We start from the raw sequence: 22,944 nt of genomic DNA, 5'->3' as shown, positions 1-22,944 counted from the left end.
AATGCCATTCTTATTGCACGCTTTTGCCTTGCATTATCGTGTCATTCTCACGCTTTTTCATGCAACCACGCCGGAAAATTCACACAGATATCACAAATCTCTCACTGGTACTTGTGGTTGCTGACATAGTAACTGTACGTACCAGTACAAATTAGATTTCATTGTTACAGAATTTGATTTTTTTGCATGGACGGCAGAAGCCAGAATATAAAACCCAGAACCTAAATGGAGTACTTCCTTTCTCAGTGTGTTACCAGCATATAAAACAGGTCAAATAACAGACTTCAAAATGAAAATTGCTATCTTTGGCACCACAAACCCAACATTTACAAGACACTTTAAAGCCTTCAACCAATCACTAAACCAATCACTGACAAAACGTTGACCCTTCTCTAATCACATCTATTCACATTCACAACTATAAAGTACATGATTTTTCTCTCAAAGCAGATATTTAAGGCTACAGGAGGTGAGTGACTCATAATCTGCCACATATAAGCAAAGTTAGCCTTGAACTTTGGACTAAGTCAATATAACAATGGTCCTATCCACGGCCAGGTAAAACAAAGTGGTTTATCTGGCCTCTAAAGCCTCTAACCTTGTGCTGAACTTCATTTAGATTGATCCATTCAATCCAGCTGCATCATGATCAGCTACAGAGCACAGAAGAATCAACTGTCAATATATATAATAGGCTACAGTGGAAAAAACAGCTACTTTTCCATCAGGATCCAGTCTATGTACAGTACAGTAACCCTGGCCTCTTTCACACCTCAAGCATGCCATATATTTTTGCGGTGTGAGCTTTGAAGACCTGGTTAAGGCCACGTTAAGGTCAACATGACAACTGCATGAGCTCCTTTTCACTCGTCTCTGGTGCAAAAGTGTTATTCGCCGACTTTCTTGCTCTAAGTGTTCAATGAGACTTGTTAGGTCACATTGACAAAGTCCAAAACCCAGACATCGTCTGGGACAGACTGGAAGGGATATCAGACTAGTCAAGGACACGAGAGGAAGGATCACGGTAGGAATTTATTTTTCTGAACTACTTTTGCGTTCCCTCACAATAACTTGTGCTTTATACCTCACATTGAGTTTTAGCATTTCCTTACAATATTTCTTGCATTCCCCCTGATCTATAGGAACAGTTAGTGTGTTAGTCAAGTCCAGTTATAATACAATGCCAGTGGATCCATGCAGACAAAGGGAGAGAATTTAAGAAAAAAAACAAGACTCTACAGGTGGTGCAGCACTTTTATAGTAAGGCATGTTACAGTTTGATTCTTAATTAAAGAAAATAATACATTTTCATCAACAACATTTTGGGAGATTTACTGATTTGCTGTTCATTTCTATGCGACTGACTGTATAAAAGAAGTGGACTTGGCCACCGTGACATTTTGGCTGTCGCCATATTGTTTTTTTGGTGCCATATTTGGACGAGAGCGTGGAGCTGGCGAGGAGCGAGGCCCAGCAGGACCAGGTACCATTAGCAGCTAACGCTAAAGCTAGCTAGCTTTGTTTGCAAGGTGCATGTGTAATTCATGTGAACTAGGATATTACTTGGGATGCAAATTTTAGCTTGCTGAAAATTAGCAAGGTAGCCACGCCCTAAAGCATCCCCTGCTTTATGGTCTGTTTGACTCTAAATGGGACCATAATTTACTAAATGAACATCATGCTGTATTGAAGAAGACTTGAAACTAGCGATTGAGACCATAAACTAATATTTACAATGTTTACTGAGGTAATAAATCAAGTGAGAAGTAGGCTCATTTTCTCATAGACTTCTATACAATCAGACTTCTTTTTGTAACCAGAGGAGTCGCCCCCTGCTGGCTGTTAGAAAGAATACAGGTTATGCAGGCACTTTCACATTGGCTTCACTTTTCAGACCCAGAGGTCCCCCCTTGGTTTAGTGACAATACATTCAACATACGTGTTTAGCTTAGAGCAAACATTGGCAGCAGGGGAAAACAGCTAGCCCAGCTAAATCGAAAATGTCCATTAACTAACTTCAGAGCTAGTTACGTAGTATATAAAGTGAGAAGGACCACTTATGGTGGATGGGTCCAACAAACACAGGACTTTCAACTTTGGTGTTTTGTTTTGCAAGTTACGTTAGTTTTGTAGTGACGGTTGTCATGTGACATTTGTCATGTGTTTTCTGTACTGACGTTACGTTGTTTCCGTACGTGTTTTACTTAGCTTACGTACTTATTTTAAGCCCAACCATGACGTTTTCCCTTAACCTAACTTAGTAGTTTTGTTACCTGAACCTAAGTGAGTGGTTTTGTTGCCCCCTGCTGGTACTGCACGTTTATACAGGCGTGCAATATTCACATCTCTGCAAGGCAAAGCGTGACACTGACACGCTGTCCTCTGGTGGACAGGCGGGTCTATTACATGCTTTGGCGTGATAATGGGTTGTATATACACATGGAGAAATAGAAATGGAGACATTTGAATTAACATACAGCTTATGCATCTGTCTCATTAACTGGTGGGTTTTCTCTCAGGATGTTTGTTTCTTTGGTCTTTCTGATGCTTTGATATCGAGGAACTATCAACTCTTTGGGGCTACATCTTGCACCTTAATTGTGTTTCTATCTGGCAGTAATTGTCTCTTGATAATATATTATGTAGATAAGCTGATAATTAAGAGCAAACTAAAAATATTACAACTTCTGTTCAGTGGCTTGCTCTCACATGTATTACAAACCTCTTTGTCCTGTGTTCAGCCCAGCGTACGCCTTCCCCTCTTTACATTATTTAAAGCACCAAGGTATTTCTCGACTCCCCCTTTCTTCTCCTCTTCCTCTTCCCCTTTACTTTTTCCTTTGCTCTACTTGCCTTTCATCTACTCTGCTGATCTCTAAGCACTTTACTTTCTCCTCATAGCTCTTCTTGCTTCATCTCTCCTCTCACCTGTATATTCTTCCTTTTCCTCCCTTGCCTCCTTCCCGCCATCCTTTCCTCTCATCTCCCTCCGCCCCCTTCCTTTTCCTCCTCCTCCCCTCCTGCCAATCGCCCCTCCTCTCACCCCCTCTTCACCCTCTGATGATTGCCGAGCACATTTCATTTGACACGAAGACAAAGGGCTGAGTACACATGTGGTTTCTCTGCGAGTCCTGTGTAATATGAAATATTAATGCAGGCATAATTTGGCTCCCTGGATGAGGTGGTGGGAGGGGGGTGGTGGGGGCTTTATAATCACCAATGACTGCCGTTTCCTTCCCCAAAGGATGGTAAGGCTGTCAGGATGGATTGAGAAACAGTAAAGATAACAACAACAGAATGCTTACTGTTGGCGGCAACCGTGGCCTATTTCTGTCTCGGTGTTTAATGGTTATGTTGGCTCATTGCCCGAGCTACTGAGGCAGCGCTCCCTGTCAGCCTCTTCAAAGTTAAAGGTGCTATGTGCAGCATTTTTCAACCATCAGCAGTCATGGTCAAATTAGTTCTGATCCACTGGTATAATTACCATAAACAATTGGTAGCCTCTCTTGCACACCAGTGCTTTTTCTAGTCATATGTCTCATATTTGCCATGAAGCACTCTGCGGTTGAGCTGTTTCAGCCGATTACACTGTTGTCAGGCTATTAAATCAGCGTTATCAGTCGCTATAAGCCCCTTAGATGTGGGTCAATAGGGGCCTACTACACCCACTAGTAGGTTTTATCATCTATTCACATGGACAATCACTGAAAGAAGTAGTTATGACAGGAGCAGAAGCGGAAGTCAGGCGCTGTAGTGTGAAACTCACCTCAGCTGTAAACACAACACTGACATAATTTTACTATAAAAACTTGTTGTGGCGAACGTGTTTGCAAATTGCAGCCTATTTACACGTCTAACATATTCATTTGGAGTCATATTTCTGGCAACCTGACGATTGTTAGTCCAATATTGACTCTCCTTTTCTCTCTGTTGGTCTCCACCAACTCCTGAGAAAAAAACATCTGGCTCTTTGTCAATAATGACGATTAAATTTAAGTGTAAGTATAAGATTTCACTTTGCTAGGTGTAACATATATATTTTAAATTAATTCAGATTTTGATTCTCACAAATTGTCGTTTAAGGTCATAATGAGATGTGCACGGGTTACCATGGTTACATGTCAAAAACCGGCAAGGCGGCTCCCAGGATTGACGACGTAAATTACTGCTCAGTGCGTCCAAAAAAAGATACATACTACTGTTTATTCACACAAAAGTATATGTTGGACGATAGCACCCATATTAGATATGTAGTGCATAGTGTGCGATTTCGGACGCAGTCTGTCTTAATGTATTACCCACAGACAAGCTAAGTTAGCAACTAGCATAGTGAACATAGTGGAGCATTTAGCAGCCATTACAGAGCTGTCCGTCAACCTCTGTTATGAACGTTGTTGTCACTACCGCATTGCATTGTGGGATATTTATGCTGCCGTATAGTGTCCAGCGTTGCATATTGTAATATTTCACCAGAAATATTATGCATTTCACGTACTATTGGTTTCATACTAAGGTTTCGGACATGCTAAAAAAATCTCACATGCTGTTTTAGCGTACTTAATAGCATGTTAGTGTGGATTTCGGAAGCAACCACATTAACATTCAACCAAATGTTCAAATGTACCCTTTTTAAACACCTTTTTTACAAAAGCAGCCAAAACTTGCCAGTTGAACAAGGACACTGTTGAAATGTGTGTTTGTTAAAGGACTTTCATGTGTGGCAGTCCTCTCTGTGTCACCTGCACACCTGTCTCCACTCTTCTCTTTTAGTGAGTCATTTGAGGATTCATAATGTAGCTAATCAAACAGGTGAGGCCACATTGGCTGCGTCTAAAGCTGCATTTTCACGCCATGTGCTCATCTCTCTCTAGCATAGCACACATAACTTTAGCTTCAAAGCCAAGCATGTGCACACCCACACCCACACACTCCTTTCCCATGGGAACCAGCTTTTTGCACCCTCTCTTTCACTATCTACACACACACACTCACGCTGGGTGACACCATGCGCACACACACACACACACACACACACACACACACACACACACAGAGACAAGGTCACAATTTGTCTTTCACATGTTTAATTCTCTATATATAATTTTGTTCTCTTTTACTCTTTCTTTCACACACACTCACACAGACACGTACACATCTCTTTCTCACACACACACATAAACACCCACACACACACACAACACACACCCACATGGGCTACAGTTGCATCACTGGTGAATTACCATGCCGTTCCGCGTTATTAAACATGACACTCGGCCCAGATAATGGAGCCTTTCTTCATCTCAATTTGGAAGGCTAATCTTATTGCTTTGATTAGCAGCAGCTTCATTTGCATATCAAGGCCTCCCCTCCTTTAATTCCTCCATCGCAAATCCCCTCTTTATAGCTGCAGATAAAAGGAATCTATCTATATGTATCTTCCTTTAGAATCTTTTCTTCCTCCCCCTCTTCCCCTCTTTTGTTCTTCATTAACTCCTTGTTCAGTTGTTCGTATTCTTGTTTTATTTCTTGTCTGTTTTTTCCGTAGTCATCATCAGCTCAGCTTAGTCGTTTTTAGTCCTCTACTTCTTCTCATACATTTCGAAAGATGCCTATCATAAAACAAGAGGAGAGGCAGCATGACTTCATCGAGATGTGATTGGATATGAGGTAATGGCCAGCAGTCCTGGTTACTTATTGTCCAGGGATTCATAATCTTACTACTAAGAGATCAGGAAAAAAAGGGAATCTTCCAGCCTGTCAGTTTAAATTAAAGTGTAACCACAAGTTTACAACATTGACAATAAACTTCTGTACTTTGCTCACTATTCTCTGCTGTGAATGGTTCGATTTGGTTTGATCTTGAGACAAAAAAAAAACTGAGACAATGATTGCTGCTTTTTAGTCTAGAACATTCTGCATACAATCAAATTCTGCTGGCAGGAGAAACAAGTGCATAATGCTTCATTATGTTTGACTATGGCTGTCAAAGTTAACGCGATAATAACGCAAATTCCTTTTAATGACACTAATTATTTTAACACATTAACGCAACTTGCAATATTGATCTTTCAGAGGTTGCAGCAGGCTCTGTTTTAAAGCTAAGTGAAGATACTGACATAATATAAAACTAGAAAACCTGAGGAATCCATTGGTACTAACTAATGTCATGGCCATTTTCAAAGGTGTCCCTTGACCTCTGACCTCAAGATATGTGAATGAAAATGGGTTCTATGGGTACCCACGAGTCTCCCCTTTACAGACATGCCCACTTTATGATAATCACGTGCAGTTTTGGGGTAAGTCATAGTCAAGTCAGCACACTGACACACTGACAGCTGTTGTTGCCTGTTGGGCTGCAGTTTGCCATGTTATGATTTAAGCATATTTTGTATGCTAAATGCAGTACCTGTGAGGGTTTCTGGACAATATTTGTCGTTGTTTTGTGTTGTTAATTGATTTACAATATTAAATATATACACATATTTCATAAAGCAAGCATATTTGCCCACTCCCATGTTGATAAGAGTATTACATACTTGACAAATCTCCCTTTAAGGTACATTTTGAAGAGATACAAAATATGCCCTATTTTTGACACACAGTATGCTAAGATATAACCTCTCACTAGGCTTACTAGGCCAGAATTCATTAGTTTATTATATTGTGTATTAAATATCCTGCAAAGTAACTGAAGGTCTCAAATAAATGTAGTTGAACAAAAAGCACATGGCAGTCTTGCCTCCAAAATTAAGTGGAGTAGAAGTATAAAGCAGCATAAAAGTAAAATACAAGTACCTCAAAATTGTACTTAGGTACAGTACTTGAGTAATTACATCCCAACCCTTCCTACCTCCAACTCAACATAGGCCTATATACTGTAGATGTTGATAGTCATCTTTATGAAAGTTGATTCAACTATTCATTTGCAACAAGTTACAAGAGAAAGGAAAACTTATAGAAATGTGCATTACAAAATGATGCAGTAGCTTGAATATTATGCGGGAAACGCTGCATCATGAAGGATTTTCCAGAAGGTCAAATGCAAGAGTGTTAAAGGTCAACGTGAGCACAATGTCATGTCACCTAGCTGTAAAAAAAATGGGGGGATAGCATGTTAAATGTGATGAGTGAAGTGCTCTTCTTTTTTTTTTAAACTGCATTTGTGCACTTCAGCACATGACCTCTTGAGTGAGAGTGAGAGAGAGTGAGAGAGAGACAGTAAAAAGGAGACACAGAGAGAGATAGTGGGTGTCTTTTATAGGATGTTGGCCAATATGATGTTTTATGTATCCATAAAGAGCTCCAAGGCCATGTTGACTTTTCATGGTTTAGACACACTGTGAAGAGAATTACAGGATAATGTTGCTTCAACACACTAGTGACTGAAATTTTCCATTAAGGCGACTTCATGATTTGAAGCACCTCAGGCTTTCAATTCTGACAAAGTGTGAATAGGTAAAAGCTTGTGGTGCTGCACTTAACATCGCACACAATGCAGCTGGTTTCACACAGACCGCCATGCGCTTTTCTTAAAGGAAGATTTAAGAAGGGCTTGTTTACGTCTCAAGTTTGCTGATTTTATTCAATTTGCTGTCACAAATCTACTGTCAGAACTCTCTCAATTATCTCTAGGGTATAATATCACTCCATATATTTTGTGATACTGAGTTCATTTATATAAAAAAATACTTATAGCTTTAATAACATTAGGGCAGATACCCTTTTTACATTCATCTCTGGAAGGTTTTATTATAATATTTTTAAGACCAACTTTTTATTTTCAGATTGTTCACAAAGAATGGCACAAATGTATGTTTATACGACTTAATTACATGTAGATGCAAAATATGACTACTAGATAAAACATCAAAAACATAAAGAAAACAGATAAATATCACTTTAATGTCATATTTTGGGGGGGCTTATCTATTGGGCCAGTTCTCAGCTTCCAGATGATGTATACCACTTCTATGTGACACCTACTGTTGACCTGCTATCTCCCCCTAAAGACCCCCTGTAGCCCCCTAAAAAAGACAAAAACGGGTCCATTGTGGGTCTCAGAGGGTTAAGGTACGTTTTGAACAGATGAAAAAAATTGTGATTAATTTGCGATTAACTATTTTAATCAATTGACAGCCCTAAAATATATAAAAAAAGCACTAACGACCAATAATAAAATAAAATGTCTACAAAATAAAATAAATAAAACATCTTTTTACACCAACAAAATACTGATCTGTATCTCCTCACACAGATTTATAACTTATAAAGTGAGTAAATGACTCATCACGTTTCATCATCTTTTTTTTTTACACATCAGACCATTCACAATGTGAGATAATAAACTTCAAATAAAAGGGATTATATTTTCAAACAAAGCTTTTTTATTTTATTTTTTTAGAGTCTGCCGCAGTAAAAAATGAAGGGTGCGACCATAAAGCCATCGCGGGAGAGTTCATTGACCTGGAGGTGAGCTTCAAGCCTGCGCTGATGAGCAGTCAGCATTTTACTCACTGCTTGGGAGCTCCATAAACGCCCGTTTATGCGGGTTATTGCCCTCTCCCTCGTAGCCCATTGTAGTCATCATATTCAGCTGTAATTGCACTCTTGTGTCATCACATGCAGATGAAGGGGGGCGGCGAGAGGTGTACGGTATATAAACAGGGAGCAGTCTTGGTCTCACTACCTTACTTTTCCCTCAGCTTGCCTCAGCATCTCACGCCTCCACACACCTAAAACCACCAAAATGGCCTTCGCTGGAAATTGGGAAACAGAGAGCCAGGAGGGATACGACGCATTCTGCAAGCTGATCGGTGAGAAACTATAAGTCTTCTCTGCCATGCGTTTTACTTCCCTACTTCAGTCCTCTCTGATTGGCTGGACAAACTTGAGCTTTTATAAACTCCTCTTCTTTCCCCTCTCCATCAGGTATCCCCGATGACATCACTGAGAAGGGCCGCGACTACAAGCTGATCACAGAGATCACCCAGGTCGGCAACGACTTCTCCTGGACCAAGATCTACCCCAAAGGGGCCAAGATCACCAACAAGTTCACCATCGACAAGGAGTGCGACATGGAGACCATCGGAGGAAAGAAATTCAAGGTAGGAGGCAAAGAATCCAGAGTTTGTTCTTTAAAGCAGCAGTAAGTAGAATAGCAGCAAATATGGTCCAAAAAAAAGTCTGGTGTCCTCCGGTGCTCCTAATGCCATCTGCAAGATTTCACAGACCGGAGGAAAACAACCAATCAGAGCCGAGCTGGAGCCTCGCCGTCTCTGAGCAGCTGTCAATCACTCGCAAACTCCAATCAAACAGTCAAACTAGGCAGCGCTGATCGTATATGAATCAATATTGTGTTACTGTAATGCCTATTTCTTGCATAAAATGTTTCAGAAACATATTTCAGTGTACTCTTATCTGTAAAATGAGGAAGTTTGAGGCACCGTCCACCAGCCGAAGCAAACTTTCTCATTTTACAGCTAAACAGTACACTACAAGATGTTTCTGAAAACATTTTATGCGAGAAATAGGCATTACAGTAACAGAATATTAATTTATATTTGATCAGCGCTGCTTAGTTTGACTGTTTGATCGGAGTTCGCGAGTGATTGACAGCTGCCTCCGTTGAATGAACAGCCAATAGGAACGCTCTCTCTCTCTGAAATTACCTGTTATTGGTCAAAATCTTGACCAAACACTTGAATTAAAATATGCTGAAAGGTTATTATAGAATCTTTGCCCAATGATGCCAAAAATATTCTGCATACTGCCGCTTTAACCTTATTAAGTCTTAAAAAGTTCCAGCTGTGCGGGGCAGAAATATGCAAGCATGAGGAGTGATTATAAACCCAGCAGAAAGGGAAGGGAGGGGAGGATGAATGTACCCCGGGTCCCTGACTGATTATAACCTGTGTGTTTTCAGGCCACGGTGCACATGGAGGGAGGCAAGCTGAGCGTGGACTTCCCCAACTACCACCACACCTCTGAGATCAGCGGAGGCAAACTCATCGAGGTAAACAACCCTCTCTTAGGCTTTTAGTGCTGACAACCTAGCGTGATGACAGCAGTTATTACACTCAACACCCCGCGGGGATCATTAGAGTCATTAATGTTATATTTCTGCAGCCGCGGGTAGGCATTTGCTAACGAGGAAACCTGTCTCAAACACAGAGTCGTGCTAACGAGTGCATCTTAACAAACAATTCTGCCTCACATTTAACCTTTAAAACCTGATACTGAAGTATAACGAGACACTGCAATAACACACTCCTTTTAATAATTTACCACTTCTTCTGTCTCTCTCTCTCTTCAGACCGCCAAATCCGGCTCCGTACTGTTTAAGAGTACCAGCAAGAAGATCTAACTGCTAACTGACCTTTGATCTCTTAAACAGTTACTAACGGAGACCTCAACTACTACTGCAATTAATAAACTAAGAATCTGATACAAACATGAACCTGTGTTTCCGTCTACACTTTCTGTGTTTGTGTGTATCCTGCATACTTTTAAGGATAATGTGTGGTTTTATTAGACATGAAATGTTCAGCCACTGCTACTTTTGAAATATAAGAGTTTATGTAATAGTCAGGGAAAGGCTTTTGATTGATGCCACAGCTTAAAGGGAGTCAATGGGTCCAGCTTTGCGGGGGATTGGCAGCAAAAGACTTGAAATGTTTTTGACTCTCAGGAATATGCTTAACTGAAATGAGTTAAAGCTAGGGTTGGTAATCTTGAGAAACTAGCAAGAGTAAGCTAGATTTTAAAGAGGACCTAATATGCTTTTATGGTTTTTCCCTTTCCTTTAATGTATTATATATATTTTTTTGAAAGATCTGCAAAGTCACAAAGCCCACACCAAAGGGAGTTATTCTCCCCCACAGAAACACTGCTCCTGAACTGCCTGAAACGCCTCGCTTGAAGTCCCGCCTTTTTTTCCGTAACGTGGTGATGTCACCAAGTAACACATTTGCATAATGCACAACCGGTATGAGAAAAATAAAGTATTTTTTGAACATTAAAACATGTAAATTTGTTCTAGTAGAAACCTAAAATACAAAGTATGAACTATTACTCGGGCTGAATGAAATGATTTGACGGGCTTTATCAGAGTATTTGATTTATTGATTGCTATCGGGATGTAATGAGAATTTCAACAAATATAACAAAAAATATTTTTGAAAAGATTACCAACCCTAGTTTTAACAGAGTGCAAAGGTTCCCTAGACACTATTAGGCTTCATTAGCACCAAGATGTACATGTGTCTCTAATCACAAATTAGTAATAGTAATACTGGCTGCTTACTGATGACTGGATGCAAGAAATCATGCATTGCAAGTTTCATCATTTATAACCATAAGCTAAGCTAATCATAAGTTGCCTGGAGTTTAATTTGTTCACAGTATTTTCACATTCATATCGTGGAGGTTGTCTAAAGCGGTATGTTAATGTATATATTTTCTTTGTGTCACAGTGTCATAACCTGTTTCAAATAGTATTTTTAAGACATGAATTTCACATTCATCTGTTGCAGGGGTGACTGCTGTAAACTATTAAGCCATTCATACATTCTTTCACTGTAACCTTGCACGGCAGCTGGATTCTCACAATGTCACAAGATCACGAGAGAATCACATCTGAGGATCACATCTCACACGAAAATCCATCTTGACAGTCTTCAAGTCATGTGTTTTTGTCCAGCTCGCCAGACAACAGACCAATCAGCGTCCTGTGAGGAGCTACTGGCAGCTGCGGGCGTGGCTTAGGTGTGTGAGACACACCTAAGCTCCTGGAGAGGTTTGCGTAGCTGCTGAAATAGCATCAGTTCTGTCAGAACTGGAGAGTATTTCTTCATTGAAAGAAGAGCAAAGAACGCCACTGAAGGAAATGTTTTCGCCTTCAGTGAGCGTCACTTTCATTAGTTTGATTGACAGATGGTTCATCCAATCACCTGCTAAGATTTTTTTGAAGTGTCTGTCCTTTTTCCAAACTGTTTCCAATTATGGCTTCTCAGACATCTGACGCGGTAATGTCAGCATAAGACATGAATCAGCTGATGCAGGTGATCCAAGACAAGTCCTACTACATATCAGATTCCTGGATGGCAGGAAGTCAGTCAGAGTTGATGGGTGCTGAGAGAAATGTAACCTGACAACTATACAGAGTTACATCAGGCTTCATGATCAAAGAGAGTTAAGAGCTATAATCAAACCACATATCCAAATGGCCCATACGTAAATGTCACTTTACAACGGCAGTAATTACAGTAACATTATGTACAATAGCTGGGTTGAACTCTCTTCAGGGGTCTGTCTGACAGGCTGATCGGTGGCCAGACGTCTTTCATTACTTTGATTCAGTGAAACACTTGAAAGAATCTCTAAAACACCTAATGTGAAAGAAAAGCTCTGACCTGCTTCAAGTCGCATAACTCTGCAGGACAGTGTGACTCCAGGTCTCACTCCCAACTCGTCAAATACCGCCACTCGGCATCTGATACCGAGGCACCCTTTAGCGTCTGTATGGGACGCACTGGCCTTTCAACTAACTCCAATGTAAACCCACCTGCGTCATTATTAGATGGTCAGAACAACTGACATAGTGACAGAGAAAGGCCGCTTAAGGTGGGTGAGAGGGGTGGTTGGATTGCTCAAACAAAGACAGGACTTTCACCAAGGAGACCGCTGTTCGTGTCCCGTGTGAAAGTCAACGTTGAGTTATTTTATCGTCGTTTTTTAACATCAGTTATGTAACAAGCGTAGTTATTTTATGTAACAAACATACTTATTTTAACCCAAACCACAACCCTTTCCTAAGCCTAACCAAGTACTTTTGTTGCCAAAACTTAACCAAGTAGTTTTGTTGCGTAACTTTCGTTCTTAACTAACGCCAGTTACGTAACAAACATACTTATTTTTACGAAACAAGCGTATTTTGCGTAACAAACATACTGATCTTAAAAATAAATAAATAAAATACAAACTCCTTCTTCTTACCAACTTCGCAGGTGGGGAAAGTATTGTCATGTGGGTGATTTACTACTCTGATGAAGAAAGATCTTTTACATTAAAGCCAATACCATGCAAAATCAAATATGGCACAGGGTGTCTTCCTCAATCTGAGTGCTGCTATGCTGCAGTGGACTCAGTGCTGCCACCGGGGGATGGAAGCTATATTGCAGCAATACCACTGATTACTGAGACACGTTGAATCCTGATTTTTTTGCCTTACTGAGAGCTTTTAGTCGATACTGCCCTTCAAGTCATTAACTCTCTACTATTCTATCTTGATAGAAATTTTCTCTTCTTCACGCGTTCACTATCTCTGTCCTTATTCTTCTCTCCCGTTTCTCTCTCTTTCCTTTTTGCTTCTGTCCTCTCCCCCCCATGTCCTCTCTTTTCCTCTCCTTCTTGTCTCTCCCCACATCTACCCTATTTCTCTGTGGCTTCCAGCCAAGCAAATAATCAGTTAATTAACCAGCTCAGTCCCAGGATCATTGTAGCAGCTCTCAGAGGAGCACTGTAAAGGCTCTCATGTCTCTAAATTTACAGCTTCATTAAGTGGACTGGAGTAAGGTACAAATCTTTTGAATAAAATTGCCAGACTAGAGCCTCGGTGCATGTGTGTGTGTGTGTGTGTGTGTGTGTGTGTGTGTGTGTGTGTGTGTGTGTGTGCTGGCCTTGACTTGAGAGCCGGTGACTCAATAGCTCCCTAATGAAAACAAAATCTCTGTTTTTTTTGCCTCTGAGGTGGCGATTGTTTTGGTGTAATAATGAGACGTCCTCTCTTGCCGGCACCGATGCAATCAAGATCTTACACTCCTGGAAAATTAGGGTTGGAAGGCAACAAGCAAGGTGTCATTTGAGCATGTTTGTGTAGCTCGGCGCTGGTGCAATCACTCTGCAATATCACTTCCTTTGTCCTCGCAGACAAACAGGCCTAATTGGCTATTTCCAAGGCTGCTGTTTCTGATTGGCCATTCTGCCTCGTTCCGATTGGCCTCCATCTAGGCGACCAGAAGTGGAGAGAAAAATGGCTTGTTAACGTCTCCATGTTGTGTTCCTGTTTCTGTGATCATACACCTTCAAGCACGCTTGGAGCCAAGCCACAATATGAACTCGCATTCCCCAGACTTTATAGTCCACCTACTTCGACAACTTGTTATTCTTGGTGCACAAAAGCACCGAGATATTTTGGTCTGTTGGAAATTTTTACCTCATTAAATCTGCAGATTGTCGAACAAACATTTACAAACACTATTTCTTAATTTAAGGGTGTAGGGGTTAGCACTGTCGTCTCACAGCTATAACCCCCTCACCGGGCTAAATCCACTGGGTGTCTCTGCCGGCTGGGTTTCCTCAGGATGTCCGTTTTCCTCCCGACAGTGCAGACATGCAGCTGAGGTTAATTGGACACTCTAAATTGCCCACAGGTGTGTCTGTAACACTAAATGGTTGCCGGTCGGTAGCCCTGTGATAGACAGGCAATCTGTCCAGATTGAACACAGCCCCTTACCCCGCGGTGCTCAAACTGTGGGGCAGGTGGGGCGCGCATAACTGGGGAGGAAAATGTGAATCTTTTTCAAGGCGGAACAGTAAACAAAATTGTCTGTTTATACATCCATGGTAGAGATGGTGCTCATTCAGACAGACAGTCTGTATAGCTTTACAGAATGGACAGATATTTGACAAAAAGAAAAACAGACGATGCTTCAGAGGCGAACGAGACAACAGGCTCATCTGACGGTAAATATGACGAAGTAGTGCTGCACAGAGTATAGTTTGAAGCTTTATTGATAACATTCAAATTACTATTTAAGAAACATTAGCCTACCTTCCACCTTCTCTTCCTTCCTCTATCTCAAACACACACACGAGCGAGCGACGCTCCGTCAGTCTCTTTAATAGGCCCTTTTCACAGAAGCCATTTTGACATCTCATTGCAGGGTGAACACAGGTGTAATTGAATACATTAATTATGGCCCTGTTCCATTTAGGTAGACCAGCAATGACATGTCAAAATGGCTGCTGTGAAAAGGACCTATTGCCTCAGTTTTCAGTCCAAAAGTAAAAAAGAAGAGCATCATATCTTATAAACTGCTCATATTTTTTTGGGGTAAAATCTGCAAAGTAACTACAGCTGTCAAATAAGAAGAAAAAAGTGTGAATGGTAAAGAATGGCTGCAACGCCTAATCCGGTTTGAATGCAGCCTTTCTCCATCACAACATTTAACCTATACTCAGAGTTTCTGTTCATTTCACCAAACGTTTTGACACTGGTTTGCAGAACACATATTAAAAAGTATTCTTGCGACTAGTCAACTTAAATTGACTTTATGAAATTGGACCCAGTAATGCTCGTTTTTTCCCCCCAATTTATATAAAAAAAAAGAAAAACTTGATTTTCTATTTGCTATCATTGAAGTACCTCTATCTTCCCCCAGCTTCAATTTCAATCACAGCAGCTCAAATTACAGTGCTTTGGAGAACGCTCTGAATAAAGAGATACAGAGCGACAAAAATGAAAGTGATTTAGTGGGGATGTGTGAGGGATTGAGACGATAATATAAACTCGAAAGAGCAAGAGAGAGAGAGAAAATACTCTGGGTAGGATAATGAAGGGGTGACGGTACATTGGGCATTAATAACCTGGAATTACCTGTGATAACTATGGTAACACTGGCAATTTGCGTGAAGTTCTTCTGTCTTGGTGACAGGTGGTTGGTCCAACTGGATGGAGAAGAAAAACTTGTGTGCGTGAGGCTCAATTTAGCATTAATTGCGTGCATTTTCAGCCTATAGCTATTGTCTGTGACAAAGAACCCCCTGCTTTTCTCTCACCACGCTTCTATTGTTTCATTGTTGCTGTTCTATTACAATGAACTCCAACACAAATGGGAATATTTATGTCCACCGTTAAAAGAGATTTTTCCACCTTTCCCATTTATACACGGTTTGCAAAGTGGATTGTACCTGAGCTCGTCTCCATAGATACCAACAGCGTTTCTTTCCGCCATTTCCACCATCAACCATGGAAGAAATAGTTGTGGAAGTCCCACAAACGTCCATCCGGACATGCACACAGCTGGGTAGATTTCACAGTGGATGGGTCCAACAAACACAAGGCTTTCATCCAGGAGACCGCTGTTTGTGTCCCGTGCGTCACGTTACAACCAGTTGTTCATTTGTATCCCGTGTTCACAACATTCAATGTCATTTTCATTGTACAAACGTAGTAGTTTTAAACCCAAAAGCGACGTGGTTTTGATGACAAAAATAAAGTGATGCCAAGCGGCGGTACGTGACGAGATGTTGGGACGAGGACGTGTTGCCGGTTGATTGATGTCAGGGGCTACAGAAGAACCAGCGATGGTGGGATTCGGACCAACTTTTGGTCAAGCACTTTGATCTGGCACCCTCCAACTGCCTGCTGACCTGCCACTACCCCAGCTACATGTTTTCATTGTTGACAAGGCCTTTCCACTTTGGAGAAACCTCACGAGGCCATTCCCCTGGGCGCATCCTTCCAAGAGAGCGGCGGGTCTTCAATTAGCGTCTCTCCCGAGTGTGGCTGGTTGTGGAGAATGCCTTTGGGATCCTTGCTCCCCAGTGGAGGATGTACAGGCGTGTCGTTGAGGTAAATCCAGAAGTTGCAGAGAAGTGTGTGAAGGCTACTTGTGTTCTCCATAACTTCCTGCGGAGGACATCCCAGGCAACAACTGCAGTGAGGGGCGGTATCCCGGTTGGAGAGGTGGAACCACTTCCAGGTCTTTGCAGCAAGGAGCCTTTGCTATATTGACTCCTGGACTGTGCAACAACCTAACCCCTAATAATAAAGGAGTGGCTCCTCCTTTTACAATTAAGTAAAAATTGTTGCTTTTGAAGCTCTACAATGTCCCTCTCTGTCCAACCTTGTCCTCTATATGATGCTATGCTCTTGCTCATCTGATGTTCTAACCTTTCCTTGGAAATTGGCAAAGCGCTTTGGTCAGCTTTTGTTGCTTTTTAATTGGCTTTTTAAATAAAATGGCTTGACATGACTTAGCTCAATGATGGATTGATGACCTGTAGCCCTGTAGCCTTTAACCAAGTGCTTTAGATAAGATCCAGCCAGCCCACTGCAACCCTGAAGGATAAGCATTTTTAGTGAATGAATGGACAGATGGATTAAGACCTGGTGAAACAAAGGGGGTGTCATTTCTTGTATACTCTATTTTTCATCCATATGATTTTATAATTTAATAATAATATTCTAATGCACTTTACAATCATTAAGTGCAGCAGTGTGGTAAAGAACCGTGGCAGTAGGGGTGGCGTGCTTCTGGAATAAAGGAGTGTACTGTCAAGATGACTTTATAGTTTGCTGGCACAATTCAGTCCTTCATTCACTTCTACATTATTCAACCATACATTGAGTTCTACATTCACTCCGGCTTTCAGTCCTGCAATGAGTTCTGCATTCACTCCTACAGTCAGTCCTACATACTGTATAGCCCTGCATTAATCTTTCTGCTTACAGTCCGGCATTCAGTCCGTCACACAGCTTTAACAGAGGACAGTTAGAGACAAGACGTTGGAGGGACCAGTCGCAGTAAACAATGTTTTATACTTTGGAACGTCTAGTTGGGTATGCATGTGTGCCCAATAGATTTCTTCTTTGCATTTGACCACATATGTTCTTGAGTAGTTTGAAACAGTAGTATAGTAGAGTAGTGATAAAAAACAAAACTGTTAAAGGCCTTTGAATTTTTTTTTTTATATCTAAATGATACACAGGGTCTCCCTGTTAAAGTTCATCTATGGTACAGACTCGCATATTTATAAGAAAACAGTTTCATATTGTAGCTAACTTGTGGAACTAATGCTAATTAGCTACAGCTGATAAAATTAAAAACACCATTGATTCTGCCCTTGGTTTTATGGGAACATTTGGGCACAGGGAGTTCGCAGAGACGGAACATTTTTGGTTTGAAAGGGGTCACTGTTGACTGATGACGACTTGGGATCAAACCCCGTATGTGATTTAAACACATTTATCCTTCAGATTTATTCAAAAATATTCATTTATTTATGAATAACATTCTGCAAGATCTGAGTAGAAAAAGTGTACGTGGTATTCACTTAAACTATTGGTCTGCTTTCTTGTCATCCAGCAAGCTAAGACCAGTCCTCTATTCATCCATCTGTCCGTCCTTCCAGAGAGGCTGACTCCTCGTGCCCTGTAGCCCAGGACAGGGCCTCTCTCCGGGGGGGACAGTAGCCGGCTTTGTTCCTCTATCATGCCTCGCATTCCCCAGACCTGCCCTGGGTTCCCTTACATGCCTGCTCTGTGGGCAAGCGAGCCAGCCTGCCTGCCAGCCAGCCGGGGGAACCAGCATCCAGCCAGACAGTCGGTCAGCCATCCATCCGTCCATTCATACATTTCAGCGGCTGACTTCTTGTACCCCCCCTGGCCCAGAACAAGGCCTCTCTCTGGGGGACAGTAGTCGGCTTTGTTCCCCCCCCTCCCTTCATGCCTCGCATTCCCCAGACCTGCCCTGGGTCCCCCCTCAAGGCACAGGGCACTGGGAGGGGCACAGGCCTCACTACGCCCCCGTTTCCCTTTCTCTTTATGATATTATCGCTCTTTTAGACCCCCCCATCACACCACCACCACCACCACATCTCGTCTTTCTGAAGGTTTTCTCTCTCCAGCTCTAAGCTTTTACTGATGCCCTTTCTTGCTCTGTCTTTTTTTCACTAAGCCATAAAACCGACAGTTAACAACCTTGTCTCTCCTCTCTGAATCTCTCACATCCATTCTCTCTCCTCCACTCCCACACACTCTTCTTTTCTCGAAATCCTCTCCTCTGTAATTCAATTTTTTTTGGTTTGGTATAAAATTACACATATATATCATACCTATATATTCCTCCCCTACTCTCGGACCCCTTTTCAACTTTTTATCTTGCTCTAAATTGTTCTATTACCCAAGTTTTCACCCTGAAGTCGGCTTTCCAAACCATTCTGTAATGCAACCTCAGCACCATCCTCCAGCTTCACCTCCTCACCGCTCGCTCGCTCGCTCAACACAAAACACAAAAACCTGATCCAGCGCCAGTGGCTGTCTGTACCTACAGCCCACTTCTATTCAGCGAGGAGAAGGGTGGAGGCGTAGGCCATAATTAAAGATGGCGTCCTTGCCGCCGCACAATGGCTCTGCACAGAGAATGCTTTTATTGCATGTATTTTTCTCAACAGGAGAGTGGGCAGTCTACCCTCTGTGAGCATTTAATTGGTTTAACAGCTGGAGAGGAGGAGGAGGAGGATGAGGAGGAGGAGGAGGAAGGGAGGGAAGAGGGGGTCCAATAGAGGAGAGGAAACAAAGACATTCAAGAAAAGTGTGAGTCACCGGGATTTTAAATTTGTTGTGTCTGATGTTGATAAATTTATCAGCGGCAGTCTGATTTTAGATACTGTGCATCAGAGTGGAAATTAGTGATTTGCAGGCCTGTCACCTCCCATCTGTGTTCGTTAGCATCCAAATCGTTGGCAGGTAACACTTTCCCTGCAGCATCATGGGTATTATTACTATCTTAAAAATACACTAAGATTAAGAAGAGCAAGCGAGAGAGAGAGGCAGCGTCTTTTTTTGTCTCATAAAAATTTACCGTACCTTCCACCCACTTGTGAGGCTCTGTATGTGTGTGTGCGTGTGCTTGGGTGAATGTGGATGCTGACAAGTGTCTTTGTCTGTCCTCTGCCAATAAATGAAAACTGGAGCAGAGCCTTGGGGCAAGGTGAGGCCATGGCGTTCCTCTGGAGGTTTCAACTAATGGAGATCCAGTGTTGGGTTGGAGGACCGGCCCCCAGTGGCACGGTTGGGGATTAAAAATGTAATCCATTGCACACATTAACCACGTACAGGCTGGAAATTGCAATCTGGGGTGTAAGAGGCCACAGTTCTGTACTTTTACTACCCCCTTCATTTTGCATCCACCCCATGTAGTTTTATTGGAATATTTTCTTCCAGATAATCTTGTTCCATTTCCCCCGGAGAAATGATGGGATCATATTTTCAAACTATTGCTGATTTAAGGAGCTAAATTCAGAAGAATACATTTTCAACAATGCAGTCATCCGTAAACATTTTGTGTAAGGACCAACCTTACCCTGGGAAGAAACTGTTACATCCATGTTTAAAGCCAAAGACACTGGTATTAATAGTGTGGTAATCATAATGCTTAAAGGCCCAGACACACCAAGCCGACATCAAAGAACTAGCGTCGATGAGGGCCGACTGTTGCGTCGCCACACGTCGCCTTTGTCTTGGCCGACAAGTTGCACTTGAACACACCGCAAAGACTACAGTCAACGGCCAGTTAGCACGTACGTTCTGCGCCTGCGTGAGATGAAATAACTCTCCACACCAACAGGCGGCGGTAGTCTGTGTTCGTCATTCAAAAAGGGAAACCGGAAGACTACTTTAAAGTTTGCGGGTCCTCTTTATCCTTAACGTTGGCGTTTTGAGGCTGATGGATCCGTGCATCACGCACCGCCTCTCCGGCAGTGCCCGGCTGCAAGCCCGTGCATAAGGCAGCTCCGGAGGATTCCACTCAGCCAGTCTGAGCCCCCCAATGGATTGCATCGGAGAGCAATACAGTTTTCATTATTTATCAATACATGTCTATCATCGGAAAGAGAGATAACTGGTTGCTCTGTGTGTTCAGTCGTAAAGGCAAAACGTGTCGGGTGCTCTTGTTAAACGGGGGGAAAAAATCAGGATGAACAGGAAGGCAATCCAGGCACTCCAAAATATCCAAAATATCAAAACATGTCTATCATATTTAGCCTCGTGCTTATTATCATATAATAAATTGTGCCCCCCTGTGCCGACTGCACCGGTTAAATAGGTTATCGTTGCCATTTTCTCATCTGCAGTCAAATGGAGTTGTTGATGGAACAGAGGATTGGGAGACGGTGGAGGCAGAGGGTCCACCGGCCGAGCACCACGTACATCTGCTCGCACACATTTCACTTCACAAGCAGAAAACGCCTCGCTCTTCCAATTTGCTGAATCCACCTTTTAAATAGCAATGCACCAATGTGCAAGAGCACCTGGCTTTTTAAGGGAATGGGAGATGACACTCTGATTGGTTTAATTCCTGTTACGCCCAAAACACGCCTATGATTAATTAGGAGACTAAATACAACCCCTTTGCCCCTTGAGTTGGACACACCCTAAATGCATTTGCGCCATGCACTATAGAACGTTTAAATAGGGCCCTTAGTGTTCACTACTCTTTAACACAACTCACAATAAAAGAAAATAAACCACAATAACAACTTAAAGGAGCGTTAATCTTTTTCTTCTTTTGTTTTTTACCACATAGGGGCAGAACTTTACAACAAGCCTTATAGTCATGGCTGTCACAAAGTCTGCCTCGGTCCTCAGTCCCTCCCTCTCAGCCACACTCTCACATGTCCAGCCCCCTGCATTGTCTCTCTGTCCCTCCTCTGCAGCCACAAACCCTCTTCCCCCAGACTTCTTCATTGCTATTTTCAATCCATCCACCAGATACACACCTGTTTCCACCTCCCTCATCAGCTCTGCAGTTACCTGGCCTTCCCCGCCTACTTCCTTACCTGCATCTCTTTCTCTCAGCCCTCTCATCAGCCCTGCAGCATTTACACCAGTATCCCACATTCGCACTGCTTTTCTCTTGATCTACAGTCTCGAGTATTCTACCCAACTATATTTCTTTGTATATAGGCTACACACACTTTACATATCTAGAGGCGGTCTACGTATATCTTGTCATTTGTGCGTAAAGTCCTTGATTACCATTAAAAATAAGAGGGTTTACGCGCTCTATGATACCCCCACGTTCTCTTCAGTGTGCCGGTTCATCAGCAGTATATCCATCATAATATGCCCACCTTGTTACTATCAAATGTTAGCTTTAGTGGAGGCCTAATGGGCAAGGTGGGAGGGTTTATAGATAGGTGGTAAACATGTGTGATGTGTTGAGGGGGGACTTCCCACAGCTACACTCCAGAGACAGAAAAGCTTATTTCACACTTCATTTCATTCTAATACCTCCTAGAACAACAGCACGGGAAAACACACTTACATACACACACTCAAACAAACATCTCTAATATATTCCAAATGTGGGTAAACACACACACACACACACACACGAGCACATGAGCCTATAAACACCATACATTTCCACGGATGAACGAGGATCTACCCACACACTTAATAATGTAGACGGGTTTAGGACGAAGGGGAATAATAGAAAGAGTAATAAAATAAGGTTAAAAAGCAGAAGCATGATCGTGTTCTAGCAAAGAGTGTGCGTATAAGAGAGATCCTGTGTTTTCATTTAATCTCTAAGTAAAAGTGGTGTTTGTGTGGGCTGACAAAAAAATCAATAGAGCACAGCTCATAACCTGTAAATGCATTCTTTTGAAATTCTATTAAAGGATTCTCCGAGGTATTGCAATTGTGCTAATAGACACAGTCAAATAAAATGGGAACACAACAATACCTATTCCATCTCCGAGGGTGCTTTCACACCTGAGCTTTTTGGTGTGTTTTAACCGAACCCTGGAGCGCTTCGTCAGATAGTCTGGTTGGTTTTGGGTGTTGCGAAAGCTCATTCCAACTCTGATGTGGACCAAACAACCGAACTCTGGTCCACCTGACGACGTAGGGTCTCGTTCGCTTCCAAGTGCACTAGAATTCGGTTCACTTGAGGTGAGAACGATCCGACCCAAATATAGGAAGTGAACCAAAGACACTTTTGGTGCCTTCAAATGGGGTCTTGTTTACCGTGTTTACGAGAAGAGTCCATATGAACGCCCCCCTCATGTCGTATTCACAACCTCGTAAGTGGAAAGTTTCTGAAAGCTCCAAGTTCACGACTTGTGATGTGTTTGTTGACGTTGTCAGAAATGGTG

General features: G+C 42.1%; 2 protein-coding genes across 2 annotated transcripts in view; one reads left to right on the top strand and one right to left on the bottom strand.

Moving 5' to 3' along the window:
- The window catches only part of toe1 (target of EGR1, exonuclease), a 442,640-nt gene that overhangs the window by 141,823 nt on the left and 277,873 nt on the right, over positions 1–22,944 (bottom strand). The gene's annotated exons all lie outside the window — the stretch shown is intronic.
- LOC141776562 (gastrotropin-like) lies at positions 8,662–10,455 on the top strand. The gene is made up of 4 exons (XM_074650245.1): positions 8,662–8,813; positions 8,929–9,104; positions 9,923–10,012; positions 10,313–10,455. Exons 1-4 carry the CDS (start codon positions 8,747–8,749, stop codon positions 10,361–10,363), a joined length of 384 nt encoding a protein of 127 aa, XP_074506346.1. The 5' UTR covers positions 8,662–8,746; the 3' UTR covers positions 10,364–10,455.

Source organism: Sebastes fasciatus, chromosome 11, assembly GCF_043250625.1.
Source record: "Sebastes fasciatus isolate fSebFas1 chromosome 11, fSebFas1.pri, whole genome shotgun sequence".
Lineage (NCBI taxonomy): Eukaryota > Metazoa > Chordata > Actinopteri > Perciformes > Sebastidae > Sebastes > Sebastes fasciatus.
The sequence above is the reverse complement of the archived record's forward strand: the minus strand, read 5'-3'. Positions and strand labels throughout refer to the sequence as shown.

Bases quoted from the DNA above. Each gene is read 5' to 3' on its own strand.
- LOC141776562 (XM_074650245.1), top strand. From the start codon at position 8,747: ATGGCCTTCGCTGGAAATTGGGAAACAGAGAGCCAGGAGGGATACGAC. The intron at 9,105-9,922 runs GTAGGAGGCAAA...GTGTGTTTTCAG, and splicing joins TCGGAGGAAAGAAATTCAAG to GCCACGGTGCACATGGAGGG. The intron at 10,013-10,312 runs GTAAACAACCCT...CTCTCTCTTCAG, and splicing joins GCGGAGGCAAACTCATCGAG to ACCGCCAAATCCGGCTCCGT.